This window comes from Ornithorhynchus anatinus, chromosome 3 (genome assembly GCF_004115215.2).
Source record: "Ornithorhynchus anatinus isolate Pmale09 chromosome 3, mOrnAna1.pri.v4, whole genome shotgun sequence".
Taxonomy (NCBI): domain Eukaryota; kingdom Metazoa; phylum Chordata; class Mammalia; order Monotremata; family Ornithorhynchidae; genus Ornithorhynchus; species Ornithorhynchus anatinus.
In genome coordinates, this window is record NC_041730.1 from 121,648,237 (window position 1) to 121,661,865 (window position 13,629).

The 13,629-nt window shown below is 46.3% G+C and overlaps 1 protein-coding gene across 39 annotated transcripts in view; it reads right to left on the reverse strand.

The window, feature by feature from the left end:
• The window catches only part of SORBS1 (sorbin and SH3 domain containing 1), a 257,482-nt gene that overhangs the window by 66,712 nt on the left and 177,141 nt on the right, over positions 1–13,629 (reverse strand). For 22 of the 39 annotated variants that reach the window (XM_039911589.1, XM_039911588.1, XM_039911582.1 and 19 more), the window contains 2 exons: positions 7,160–7,307; positions 1,949–1,978 (listed from right to left, as the gene is read on the reverse strand). In XM_039911589.1, coding sequence (XP_039767523.1) covers positions 1,949–1,978; positions 7,160–7,307 — 178 coding nt within the window. The other 17 variants (XM_039911580.1, XM_039911579.1, XM_029061059.2 and 14 more) reach the window with 4 other exon arrangements.

Sequence of the window (13,629 nt, forward strand, 5' to 3'; positions counted from 1 at the left end):
AAGCACAACTTCTGTGAGGAGCTTTCTGCCCACCAAAAATCTCCATCCCTGTCATTATATCCTGGTGATACGAGTGGTTTCTTAGGCTTTTCTGTAAAGGAAGTACATTTTGTTATCTTTAAGTGTGTTCCTGCCTATCTTTCTTTATGGGAGAACAATCAATCTGCTCCTGAGAAAGGGCTCCAAACAGTAAAGGAACTGGCAGCATTTCACATCTAGAAGGCCCAATTTTGCACATCTGATTCCAAGACAGGGGAAAGGGATCAGCTCTTTTCCTACTACCTTGCTCCTCTCCCACAACAACTCTAAAGCCAACCTAGTCACTGGGCCTCACTTTCGTGTCTCTTGCCATCGACCCCTTGCTCACACCCTCCCTCCTGCCTGGAGTTTCTTCTCCTTTCACAACTATACTCTCCCCATCTTCAAAGCCCTACTAAAGTTACATCTCCAGGAAGCCTTCTTTGACTAACCTCTCACTTCCCCACTGTTATTACCCTCCCCACTGCACCATTTATATTTATTTTTATTAATAATGTGTATATATCTATAATTCTATTTATTGATAATGATGCTACTGATGCCTGTTTACGTGTTTTGATGTCCGTGGTGGGCAGGGATTGTCTCTGTTGCTGAATTATACTTCCCAAGTGCTTAGTACAGTGCTCTGCACATAGTAAGCGCTCAATAAATACAATCAAATGAATGAGTCCTCACTCCCTTAAGCACTTTAGGATTCATCCCACCCCCCCAATCCCCTTTTGCGCATTCATTTAATGCTTGGTTGCTTCCCTATCCGTAATTTATTTTAATGTCCATCTCCCCAGCTGGACTGGTAAGCTCCCTGAGGGCAGGAATCATGTCTACTTAATAATTAATAATAATAATTATGGCATTTGTTAAGTGCCTACCATGTGCCAGACACTGTACTTACTCTACTGTGCTCTCCCAAGCATTTAGTACTGTGTACTGGAAAAAATGCTACTGATTGACGGAGTGATTATGATATGGAGGGAACCTTACTGGGTTAGGGGCTTGGCTGCTGGTAGGGCTACTGGGGGAGGAAGGGGGTGGTCTGGTCCTGGCCTCTGCCACTACCCAAGTCCCCTCAATAGTTGTCAGTGCCCTGGGGATCATCATGCCTGGCAGCCCGCGGGAAATCCCTTAGCCCATGCTGTTTTTTATTACTATTAATAGTAATATCAATAATAACGATATTTGTTAAGTGCTCACTGTGTGCCAAACACTGAACTAAACAGAGTAGATACTTGTCCCACATGGGGCTCACACCCTAAGTAGACGGGAGAACAGAGATTTAATCCCCATTTCACAGATGAGGAAATGGAGGCACAGAGAAGTGAACCAATTTACCCAAAGTCACAAGCAGACAAATGGCAGAGCTAGGATTAGAACCTAGGTCCTCCGACTCCCAGTCCCATGCTCTTTCCACTAGGCCATGCTGCTTCTCCTCTTTCCCTTCTCCTCATTTTCATCCCCTTCCCCCCACCCATGGCCACAGATCCTTTATTTCTTGCCACTGCGGATGGTATTTATTAAGCGCTTACTATGTGCCAAACACTGTTCTAAGCGCTGGGGTAAATACAAGCTTATCAGCTTGTCCCACATGGGGCTCACGGTCTTAATCCCCATTTTACAGATGAGGTGACTGAAGCACAGGGAAGTGAAGTGACTTGCCCAAAGTCACACAGCTGATAAGTGGCGGAGCTGGGATTAGAACCCACGATCTCTGATTTTCCAAGCCCGTGCTCTTTCCACTAGGCCACGCTGCTTCTTGTGCTTCTACACAGAGAACGAGGTAAAATATATGAAGCGATTCAATCTGTTCTGGGAAATACCATGGCCAGGGTGCTGCCTGCCACTGGGCAGAGAAGGAGCAGCTTTGCTGCAGTAGAAAAGGGATTGGGAGGAAGAAAAGCCCCTCATGACCTACCTGTCAGGCTATTAAGCCGTTTTTGCTGTTCTGTGGGGAAGCAGAAACACAAAACACAACAAAAATTTGGTGAGACACAGAGTACATAGCAAAGGTTATGACTGACAGGCAAAGGCGGGGGGACATCCTTATAACTGGGACCCCCCAAAGTCACCAGGATGTCTTGGAGACCAAATTCAATTGATTCAGAAGGACAACACGGCAACGTACACAAGAATAATCTCAAACTGCACATTCAGACGTACTTCCCGTTCCATTATGATCCTCTTGGGGCCTATTCCAGAAAGCAATACCTCAACTGTCCAGCTCTCAGGAACCACTACCCTACCGGTGTCTACGTCCTTTGCCTCGGCCTCTCCCCAGTTGCTAGCATTTAAGCTGGGGAGCTTGGGGAGAAGAGTCGGGGGCAGAGGAAGAGCCGATCATTTATCTCCCATCGATGGATATCGGTTCACTACCCACTAAATGGCAATCCTCAAAATGGCATACTCAAGCAGAGAAGGAGGGGCCGGGATCCAACCGCTGGAGGCCTGAACCAGTCTGGGAGAGGCTGTGGAGCCGGGGCAAATAGTGGGGGGTTAAAGGGTAGCAAGACTTCAATGGAAAAGCGGCTCACTTGCCCACTTCCTCTCCCTTCCTGGACCTGCCCGAGTCCAGTGCAGCAGATCACTGTGGGCCCTTCTCCCTCTTTGGCAGGTATCTTTTGAGTAATAATGCTCAGCTGGTGATTAATTCACACCTTCTCTTTCCTCCATTAAAGCTTTGTCAATCCCCCTCCAATGCCTGATCTCTCATTTGACAAGTGCCACTCATTTTGCCTCTGAAATGTACGATCAGAGCTTTATCACCTGCTACGTTTTGAGGAGGGAATGTGTCTACCAACTCGATTACATTGTACTCTCCCAAGCGCATAGCAAGCGCTCAACAAATACCACTGATTTACTGATTGATTGACGCACTGCTGAAAAAAAAAACTCTCTTTACTTTGGGAAATGCTAAGAAATAAGAAGCCAGGAAAATAAATAAAAATACCATCTAGATCACCTGCGTCTAGTCCAGTGGGCTGGCCCTCAGCTGCTCTCTGGGAAACTGAGTCAGACTAAAGGGGCTCAGTGGAGAAGATGGAGAATGTGGGGATTGGAGGGAATGACCTATGGCACCTCTATGGCATCGCCCCAGCATAGATCCTGGAGAAGAAGCAGAGAACTACCCAATGGCGGGGAGAGGCAATCCTACATGCTTAGACGAGGTATGGGAAATAAAATCAGTCTAGTACACTGGGCCAAAAGGTCCAGAGAGAGGTAAACGATACTGATCCCGACTCCCCGTCCCTTGCAGGAGGAAGAGGGTGAAGGGCAAGGACAGTCCATCACCTCAGAGGATCAGTCCTAAAATTGAGTGCTACGAGGAAGTGATGCTCCTTAGGTTTTGTCCCGTGGTGCCCTCCCAAAGGCAGCGGACAGAGGAGAGGGCATGCTGACCCCTAGTCGAAGGGGCACATTGGCTTCCTTGCTCACACTGGGTGCTGAGAGTGCAGCTGGCTCTTTCTCCCCTTTAATCTGGGGTAAGTGGAAAGCGAGGAGGAAGCTTCTTGCTCCTCTGCACTGGCAGAGGGGAGAATCTAGAGGGACATTTCCTACATAACTTCCAAATGGTGCTTCGTGGAGTTGAGGGAGAGAAGCGTCAGGCTCGTCGCCCTGCATACCAGAAGAGTCTGAGTTAAGTGTAACTCTTTCCAAATAGGGGAAAAAGCCTCTTTTGGAATGAGTGACCTAGGTCCCGGGGAGTGGGGGAGAGGCACCGGCCCTCCAAGAAATTCTGTAATAGTTATTTCAGAAATCATGTTTACAAGCAGTATGTATTTATAAAGCCACACACAACTGCCAGGTTGGGGAAATGCCAAGGCAAAGCTGAGGCGTTTGACCGACCTGAACGCCATTTATGGTAAGAACGCTCCTGCCTTCGCAACACGACGGGGATTATCAAAACAAGGCCCAGAGGGCCTCGGGACTCCGGGAACACTCCCTGCTTAGCGCCTGCTGTGTTCGCTCCTCTCTGGCTGCCAGAGCCAGATTCCCCAAGTCGGATTTGGTTTGACCTTTTGTTGCCCTTGATCTTGGTCTGCAGGCCTGGAGATTCTCGCCTATAACGGGCTCAGCTGGCTCCCACAATGGGCAGAGCATCGTTTCTCCCACCCCTCCGCTTGCCAGCATAGACAGAAGGTCAAGCAGCATCTCTCTATTCCCTTGCAACTGACTCGTTCTCCTTTTTTAATAACTGTGGTATTTGTTATGTGCTTATTATGCACCAAGCACTGTTCTAAGCACTGGGGTAGATACAAGGTAATCAGGTTGGGCACAGTCTTAATCCCCATTTTACAGATGAGATAACTGAGGCAGAGAAAAGATAAGTGACTTGCCCAAGGTCACACAGCAGACACGTGGTGAAGCCGGGATTAGAAAAGAAGTCCTTCGACTTCCAGGCCTACGCTCTTTCCACGAGGCTACACTGCTTCTCACCTTTTTCTCAGTGTACTCCAAATTGAGAGGGAGAATGAGGGACAGATTGGGGAAGAAGGCAGAGAAATGGAATTTCTTTTTCCCCTGGATCCAAGAAACCCAAGTTCCCTGGCACAGAGGGGAGAAACTCGCTAATATAGCCAGAGAAGCAGTGTGGCCTAGTGGAAAGAGTCGGAGTGGGAGTCAGAGGAACTGGGTTCTAATCCCGGCTTTGCCGCTTACCTGGGTGAACTGTGTGAACTTGGGCAAGTTACTTCTCTGTCTCAGTTCCCTCAATTGCACAATGGGGATTCAATCCTTGTTCTCCCTCCTACATAGACTGTGTGCTCCATGTGGGTCCTGATGATCTTCTATCTACCTCAGCGCTTAGTACAGTGCTTGGCACCTAGTAAGCGCTTAAACACTACAATTATTATTATTGTCATCTATATAATTCCTGCATGGTATTTTGTGGCAGGCAGGCTGGGAAACCAGATTTTCCCGGGGTTCACCTCCCCACCTTCTTGATGCAGTCATGGTGTCTGTAGAGGGCAGGAAATTCTCAGCTGCTGCCGAGTTGCCCCTAGGGTGTAGCTCCTCTGGGGTGGAGGTGGGGGATGAAGGGAAAAGTGGACCCCAATTCTCCCACCCTAAACTTGGCAAAGGGAAGAAGCTGGGAAAGGGGTGTGGAGAAGCCTCTTTTTCACTTGGCAATTGGGCTTTCCATCACTATGGTGAGGGAGAGAAAAAAACAAACAAAAATTCTGTGACCTTAAAGGTGGCGGTAGCTTGTTGAAACTCAATAGGGTCAATAATTTATTGCTTTGGTGTCCCAAGGGAAAATGAAGCTATTTTCTGAAGGAGTCACTGCCTCTTTGGCCCAGAACTTGCTTCTCTGTCAGGAAATAAAGGGTATCCAATTTATGGCTGGAGAGTATCTTGCTTGCTTGCTTGTTTGCTTACTTGAAGACCAGCAAGATCTAGTGGAAAGAGCACTGGCCTGGGAGTCAGAAGATCTAGGTTCTAATTCTGGCTCTGCCACTCACCTGCTGTGAGACCGTGGGCAAGTCACCTCATTTCTCTGAGCCTCAGTTTCCTCAACTGTAAAATGGGGATTCAAAACCTATTCTACCTCGTACTTAGACTGTGAGCCCCAAGCAGGACGGACTGTGTCCAACCTAATCAACATCTACCCCAACCAGCGCTCAGAGCTGTGTTTGACACATAGTAAGAGCTTAACATACCATAAAAAAAAATAATCCTAGCTTCTGTGAAAGACAATGTTCACAGTGGGGAATTTACCACCAGGGGACATCTTGCGAGGGTCCTGATGTAATGTCTATGGGAGAAGGCTATGGGAGAAGTTCTGCGAACCTAAGACCACTCTCCCTTTTAGCTGTATTCTCTCATCTGTTCTGGCCACCTCAGCTTAACTCCCCTAGCTTTCCCAGGCTCTGACCTACTTGTCCCGTCAACAAAGAAAACCAGGATAAAAAGCGGAATGAAGGACACACAGGCAGAGACAAGGGGAGGTAGGAGAGGAGAAAGGTGATGGGTTCATCGATTATTGTGCCACACTCTAGCTGGGTCAGCACATCATTCGATCATATTTACTGAGTGCTTACTGTGTGCAAAGCACATCACAAAAGAGACATTCACAGAAAGAAGAAATAAGATTTGTAATTGCTGTCACAATCATGGAACCATTTCCAGCCAATCTCATGCATAAACACTTCCAACCTCAGCAACTTAGTCATGCCAATGGGAACTTCCCGCTCTCCTTCACTCCCCCACCCATCTCAACTCCCCTGTGCTTGAACAGGAAGACAGGTTTGGGTCTTGGCCAATGCAGGTCATTTCTACCCCTGACCTCTGTTGCGTCCCTTTACAAAACTCACTGCATCCTTCCACCGTTTTCCTCTTTTGGAGAACTCCATTTGAATGAAAAATCAAATTCCTATAATTTTTAGAAGCTGAAATCATCTCTTGCCCAGAAGGGGTATGATCACTATGGAGGGGTTTAATGTTAATTATCGTTTGGGAACTTAAAAATAAAAAAATGTTACCAAATCGTCCTTTGATTCTTAAAAAAAAAACAAAAACCCTTTCAAAATAAGAAAAATGGGGAGGAAGGATTCAGGCCATTTTTATGGAATGAGTCCCAGAAACAGTGGCAGCTTAAATGAGTTGCATCGGCTGGAAAATCCAACCACGGATCCCACAAGTGTGTGCCAGTTTTGTACTGGCAGAAAATTTAACTGTGTAAAACAGTCATTCAATACAGAGGAAACTCTGTAAGGAAGGGAAGCTTTAGGACTGCAGTATGAACCTCTCCCAAGTGGTTAGTACAGTGCCCTGCACAAAGTAAGTGCTCAATAAATACTGATCAATTGATTTTGGAAGCAGCACGGATCAGAAGGGAGCCAAGGTAACTTGGGTAACATTTTCCTACACCAGGGGTGATCTCTGACCCAATTTTCAGCTTCATGTCCAATTCAGATAATTGATTTTCTTCTGCAAACAAAAGAGAGTTTGTCTTCTGGGTGAAGGAGAGCAAGAGAGGGTAGTGTGGAGACCGAGGTGTAAAACCAAGACTGGAGGAGAGGGAATGTATGTGCATTTTCAGGGCTGGTAGAGTTCAGAACTACTTGTGAGTTAGAGCAAAATCTTAGGCCCAATTGTGACTACACCGATCTGCAACAGGCATACCTACCTCGGTTGTGCTGCAAAAGTACGATGGTAGGATTAACGATAGTCGTGGAAGGATATGCTGAGGAAGGCTTGCTGACAGGTGTGAAGGATATTTGCGTATCGGGCTTAGTATGGCGTGAGGAGATTTCATTTACCAGAGGATACGGACCCTGAAAATAAAAGTACGATACATAGCAATTGATCAATATTGGGTCAATCGTGAAGACTGATAGGAAATTTACAGGTAAAACGATCTTAACTGTACAAGGAATTGTAATAGAAGAAAGGCAAACTTGTCCTTCCTGCCTTATATATAATTTACTGATAAATCAAGTCAGAAGTTTAAAAATAAAATTATGTATTGCCACCAAAAAGGTGATCTAAACATAGGGCATATCTCCCGACAACAGCCATGGGTCAGTGTGTTATTGAGATAAAGAGGTTTTTTTCCAAGAGAAAATTCAGTTTCAAAGAAGTTTAACATGCAAAACTCGTGCAACTTGGAATGCAATCCAAGGTCAACAGCTGGTTTCATTAGGAAAGTCGGAAAAAGTTTAGTACCATTGTTTATGGACACACAGGACAGGATGACGTGGGTACAACGAAAGTGCAAGAGCAGGAAGAGTGCAACCAATGATATCCTCAGATAGAAGACCTATCACCGCCTTGACATCAGTAACTGACGTAACTGGAGGCCGACTCCACGTTCTGGAAACTCTTCCGGTCCCTTAGCAATTGTTCTCATTATCCAAGGATCTGAGTGGCAGCTCACAGAAGCCCCCGGAAGGGGACAATATATAACTACCCAGCCCAGATAGGTGATGTTTATTCTTTTCTTAAAGTCCTCCACAGATGGAGTTATCGTAACCTTTGTTGGAAGCCCATTTCATTCAAAAAATATTTTCTTGGGCTTAACAGATATCTTCTGCTTTAAACTTCTCTGTGTCTCAGTTTCCTCATCTGTAAAACGGAGATTCAATATCTGTTCTCCCTCCTACTTACTCTGTGAGCCCATGAGGAACCTGATGATATTGGATCTACCTCAGAACGTAGTACAATTCTTGGCACACAGTAAACACTTAAATACCACAATTATTATATAATAATAAAGATGATTTAAACCCAACAGCTAGGTGCTGACGCGGAGTACTACTTACAGAACACTTACTCTGAACAGGTGGAGGGGTGAAGAAAATATTCTTTAATCCTCTGAAAGGGTCTAGAATCTTAGATTTTTCACCTATTTTAATTCAAAACACTTCTCTTTTTTTAATAGTATGATTGAACCTCAAAAGGCCCCCAAGATTTAATTTTTAAATTTTTGGTGTGTTGCTTAACACTTCCACTGCTAAATGAGTCTTAAGTTGATTTACAAAATCATTCTAATTTGGCTCAGTCAATTTAGGTTTATTTAGGCATTTGTGGTAAATAGTCAATATCTCTATTGGCATCAATGGAATGACACTGGTCTATGTATTTTGAAATATGAAAAAATCTGGGAGGGTTCTTTTTTATAAACCCACCCATTTTTTTTTTAACCTGGGGAATTTCCTTTCTCTACATGCTGCCTCCTAAGTCAGTTTTTGCCTCTCGCTCGGGTGAATTTCATCATTTTTTTTGCTTCCTCCTCAAAACAGGATGGAGATGTTGCTGAGTTCCGGACTGATGCTGGAGTCCAACACCTTAACATCGCTACACTGGCCAACAGTTGCTATATCTGGCTTGCATTTAACAATTAGCATCATTTTCAAGTGCTGATATTACCATAGAAATATATGTGATAGGGATTTTGTATGTGCAATATAAAAATGAAAATTAAAACAAGTGTGTGAAGCTTTAGAAATTTCAGCCCATTTGTATTTGAATACAGACATCTTGAATATATTTTTTAATCCTAAAAAATTGTTTGGAGAAGAGATAGCTAGGGTCTTCTCCACACCATATGCCCCCACTTCCTTTAATTTTCTCCTCACTAGACTTATTTTCAATTCCTTTAATCATTATCATGTGAGAAAATGTGCCTCCAGTCCAAACTGAGTGAGAGTCTCTAAGAGTGATCTGTCAGCTTCTCCCAAGTGCTGTAAAAATCTGTTCTGCCCCTGAACTGTGCACTCTGAAACGGTAACTGGTTCCAGGGCAAAGGCTAAAATAGTTCTGAGGTACACACACTGATATGGAATTTAAACATTCAGCCTGGCTTCCCCCAGAGGCACCTTGATAGCAAAGGATCGAAACTGAAGGGCCTGCATTCCCTTCTCCCTTCGTGTTCTCCGGTAATAATAAAAATAATAATAATGACTGTGGTATTTGTTAAGCACTTACTATGTGCCAGGGACTGTACTAAGCACCGCGGGGGAGGAAATAGAAGCAAATCGGGTTGGTCACAGTCCCTTTCCCACATCGGGCTCACAGTCTTAATCCCCATTTTACAGATGGGGTAACTGAAGCACAGAGAAGTTAAGTGAAATACCCAAGGTCACCCAGCAAATGAGGGGCAGAGCTAGGATTAGAACCCATGACCTTCTGGCTCCCAGGCCCATGTTCTATCCACTAGGCTACGCTGCTTCTCAGGTCCCCTCTGGGGCTATGGCATACAGCCGATCTTCTAGAATTCTCATCCTTCCTGTTCTCCTTTCTACTTCGAATGTGAGCCCTATGTGGGTCAGGGACTGTGTCCAACCTAATGAACTCGTATCTACCCCGGGTCCTAAAACAGTGTTTGACACACAATAAGCACTTAAATACCATAAAAAACAATACTTTCCCAAAATGCATCCGAAGCAATGAGAATCTGATACCCAACTGAACAGGGTCTGCTCCCTTCAGGGTGAAGAGCTATCTCTGCATGGCTTCTGTCATTTTGCCTTTGGCCAAATGTTCAGAATGTCCTCCCTGTTCAGAATAGCAGCGTGGCCTAGTGGATAGAGCATGGGCCTGGGAGTCAGAAGATCCTGGATTCTAATCCTGGCTCCCCAACATGCTTGCTGTGTGACCTTGGGCAAGCCACTTTGCTTCTCTGTGCCTCAGTTACTTCATTTGTAAAATGGGAATTGAGATTGTGAACCCTGTGATGGGCAGGGACTGTGTCCAATCTGATCATTTCAGAAAAAAAAAATTGCGAGTCTGTGCTTCTTGCACAACCATAATAATTATAATAATAATTATGGTATTTGGTAAATGCCAGGTACCGTACAAAGCACTGAGGTAGATACAAGCAAATCGGGTTGGATGCAGTCCCTGCCCCGCATAGGGCTCACAGTCTTATTCTCCATTTTACAGATGAGGTAACTGAGGCACGGAGAAGTGAAGTGACTTGTCTAAGGTCACACAGCAGGCAAGTGGCAGAACTGGGATTAGAACTCAAGACCTTCTGACTCCCAGGCCTGTGCGCTATCCACTATGCCAGGCTGCTTCCCTCGCCCTGACAGGAGTCCCTGGGGCAGTTGCACCTGGCTGAGAAACATAGCAATAAAATCTCATCTCTGATGAGCAGATGGGTCCCGCCGACTGGACTGGCAGCCCCAAGTTTACTTTTTCACTTCCTCAGTCTTGCTATCTTTTCATTTTTACTTACACATCACCATCACACGGCAAACTTTCAAGTGTGTAGCTAGTCAAAATACAAGCAGACGCTTTCATCTGACAGGAAATCAAAGTTGGGTTTTTTTTTTCCATTTTAGATGCTCTTCCGTAAACACAGGTTAAAAGCCTGTGGGTAGCTTAACTCGACAAGGACAGAAAACAACAGAGAAACTTAAGGAGCTGATCGACTCCCACAGAGTTTTGAATTCAGTACACACGAGGGGCATGCACTCTAGTAAGTCACAAACAGGGTTCGGTAGTCATCCTGCCAACAGGGTGAGAGCCAATGTTCTTTCTTCAGAACGCGGAAAACCGAAGGAACAAGCATACTCTGGGACAACGGGTTTAGGAGAGAGCTTGGTAGGAGGGGATTTCAGCACGCTTACTGTACGTGAAACAGCTCCAGTGAGTTCAGGCTCCAAGACTCTGTGCAGGGTCTCTGGGACTGGAGGAACCAATGGAGGTGGTGGTGAAAATGATGGTGATGTCTGGCTAACGGGGGAAAATGAGCCAGATGGAGTGGCTGGGTGGTTATGGTGGGGCCTCCTCTGCAGATGAGGGGGAATGAAATCATCTAGTGTTGGCAAGGTCAAAGGTGAGCCAGGAGAGACAGTCTCTGGGAATGTAGAAACTTGGCCAAGAGGCACCAGAGGTGGTGGTGGTGTGCTGGAAGTGCTGTCGTGCCCTCTGTCTGTAATGACCAACGGGTGGAGTGGGACTACTATAATCTCAGGCTGAGCTGGATTGGAGGAAGTGGCGTCCTGTGGGAAATAAGGGGGGAAGGGGGTCATTATGCAAAGATGGGGGGAAGGGGGAGAGAAGAGAGAGGAATGAGAAAGAGAAGGGGGAGAGAAAAAGAAGAGGGAGAGAGAGAAGGAGGAGAGAAAGAGAAGGGGGAGAGAAAGAGAAGGGGGAGAGAAAGAGAAGGGGGAGAGAGAGGGAGGGGAAAAGGGAAGGAGGGAAGGAGGGAGAGGAAAAGGGAGATATGGGGAAAGGAGGGAAGAGGGAATTCCATACTTGTACAGTTGTGAAGTGACAAGAAATGACATGCTCAAACAAATATTTTATTGGTTGCTCTTTCCGCAGAGTGCATGAGACAGCCAGAACAAGCAGTGACTTTTACTGGCATCCTAAATACTCCATGACACAGAAGAAACTCCATCCAAGTTACTTTCCATCCATCTATTTTTGCTTTCCTTTAACTCTTCGTTAGAGGGAGGGAAAGAATGATCGATAGACTCACCCGTTTCAAAATAAGTATCTAGTGAATTTAAACAGCTCAAACTGAGACAGCAAGTACATCTTTCACAGCTCCCTAATACAGGATTGCCTCACACGTCATCCAAATGCTAGCCCGGACGACTCACATTTATGCCCACACATTCACAAAAACCTTGTGCCGCCGTCTCACGGGGAGGTGATGTCAAAGTCCAAATGGCAGAGAATTAGGGAATGGGGACGGGTGGGATTAGTGAACACGGGAGACAAGTTAGAAGGCTGCTTGCGTCAGTAAATAAAGATGGGGAAGCACCACGAACATTCCAATTCCCTTGCCTTGGCTGGATACCACTGCGGCGAAGGATAAGGTTCAGTTCTCATCGGATTCCCAGTGCCAGAGGAAATCCGGGAACCTATCCCAGGTGGTCGCACTACTTCCGGGGATGCAGATCGAGTCCCAGAAGGAGTCCTTTCTCCACGGCTAATTGCATCATTACTGAGAACAATGTTAAAGAATGGCCGGGGAGGGAGAGGAGGAGGAGGAGGAGGAGCAGGAAGTGATGTTCCGGGGTGAGCCGAGTAAGAGGTTGTGGCTGGAGCTCGTGCTTGGATGACCTTGTCATCTGAGGGGGTGTTTGTGGGTTGGCCCGGTGAAAGGCTATGGGAGTTTCCAGACGCAGCTGGGCAAGTGTTATTAGACAGACAAGCGACATATAAGCTGCTGACCTTTTTCTTCCCTCCCTTCTCAGGGTGGGGATCCGTGCCGGCGTTACCGCAAGAATCCTCCCTAGCGGACTCCAAGCAGCTCTGGCGTCGGCACGAGGCGTCGGGGAGCAGGGAGCTGCGACCGGGAGGCAATTGGGCAGCATGCAGTGTGTCTTTAGAAGGTGCCCCGACCACCCGGTGGCAGGCTGAAAAGGCTGGTGTCCAAGTGAGGGTGGTCACTGAGGGTGAGGAGGAAACCGGTGGGCTAGGAGTACGCTGTGAGACATATGGCTTGGGTGAGTTCAGGTACACACAGTCCTTTGAGGGCCCTGCTGACAAGTGGGTCATCCTAAGTTCAGTGGGGGGCTGCCATGCAAAGCTTCCCTTTTGGGGGTGATGGGGGTGTGGGGGAAAGTGAGGCTTTAGCTATAGAATCCCCGCCAAGAAGGCAAAGGGAGAGAGGGGAAAAGAGGGAAAAATGGAAAGAATGAGGATGATTATTAGCAGTCACTAGCTTTTCATTTTTGGGTTTTTTTGCCATGTTGTCAAGAAAAAAACTATATAAATCTACAACATCTTCCAAACCAATGTCATGTGACCCCTCTTTTCCGAATCTCCGTTCTCCCACGGCTCATCCCAGTTGCTAAAATCCTCCGGCACCCAGGCATCGCCTCTTCTCCACATTCACACGAGATGAGTCACAGATCAGAACGGGACCCAGAGCCAAGCACCGGCTAAGCCACTGACAAATGGATGTTCAGGGGTCTGTGGCAACCAGAGACCCCCTGAAAATCTGCCAGGGCAACTTGTTTCGAGGGCCAAGAACGTGACAGGAGGCAGCAAGCATTTTCTCTGCACATCTCTTTTCCCCGGTCATTAAAAAAAACCCACAATTGCTACTCCTCCATTTCATAAACTTTGAGGCCCAACATGTCAGAGGTGACATAAATGAAAGGTGGCTGAAGAAAAATTCATTTGTACTTAAAA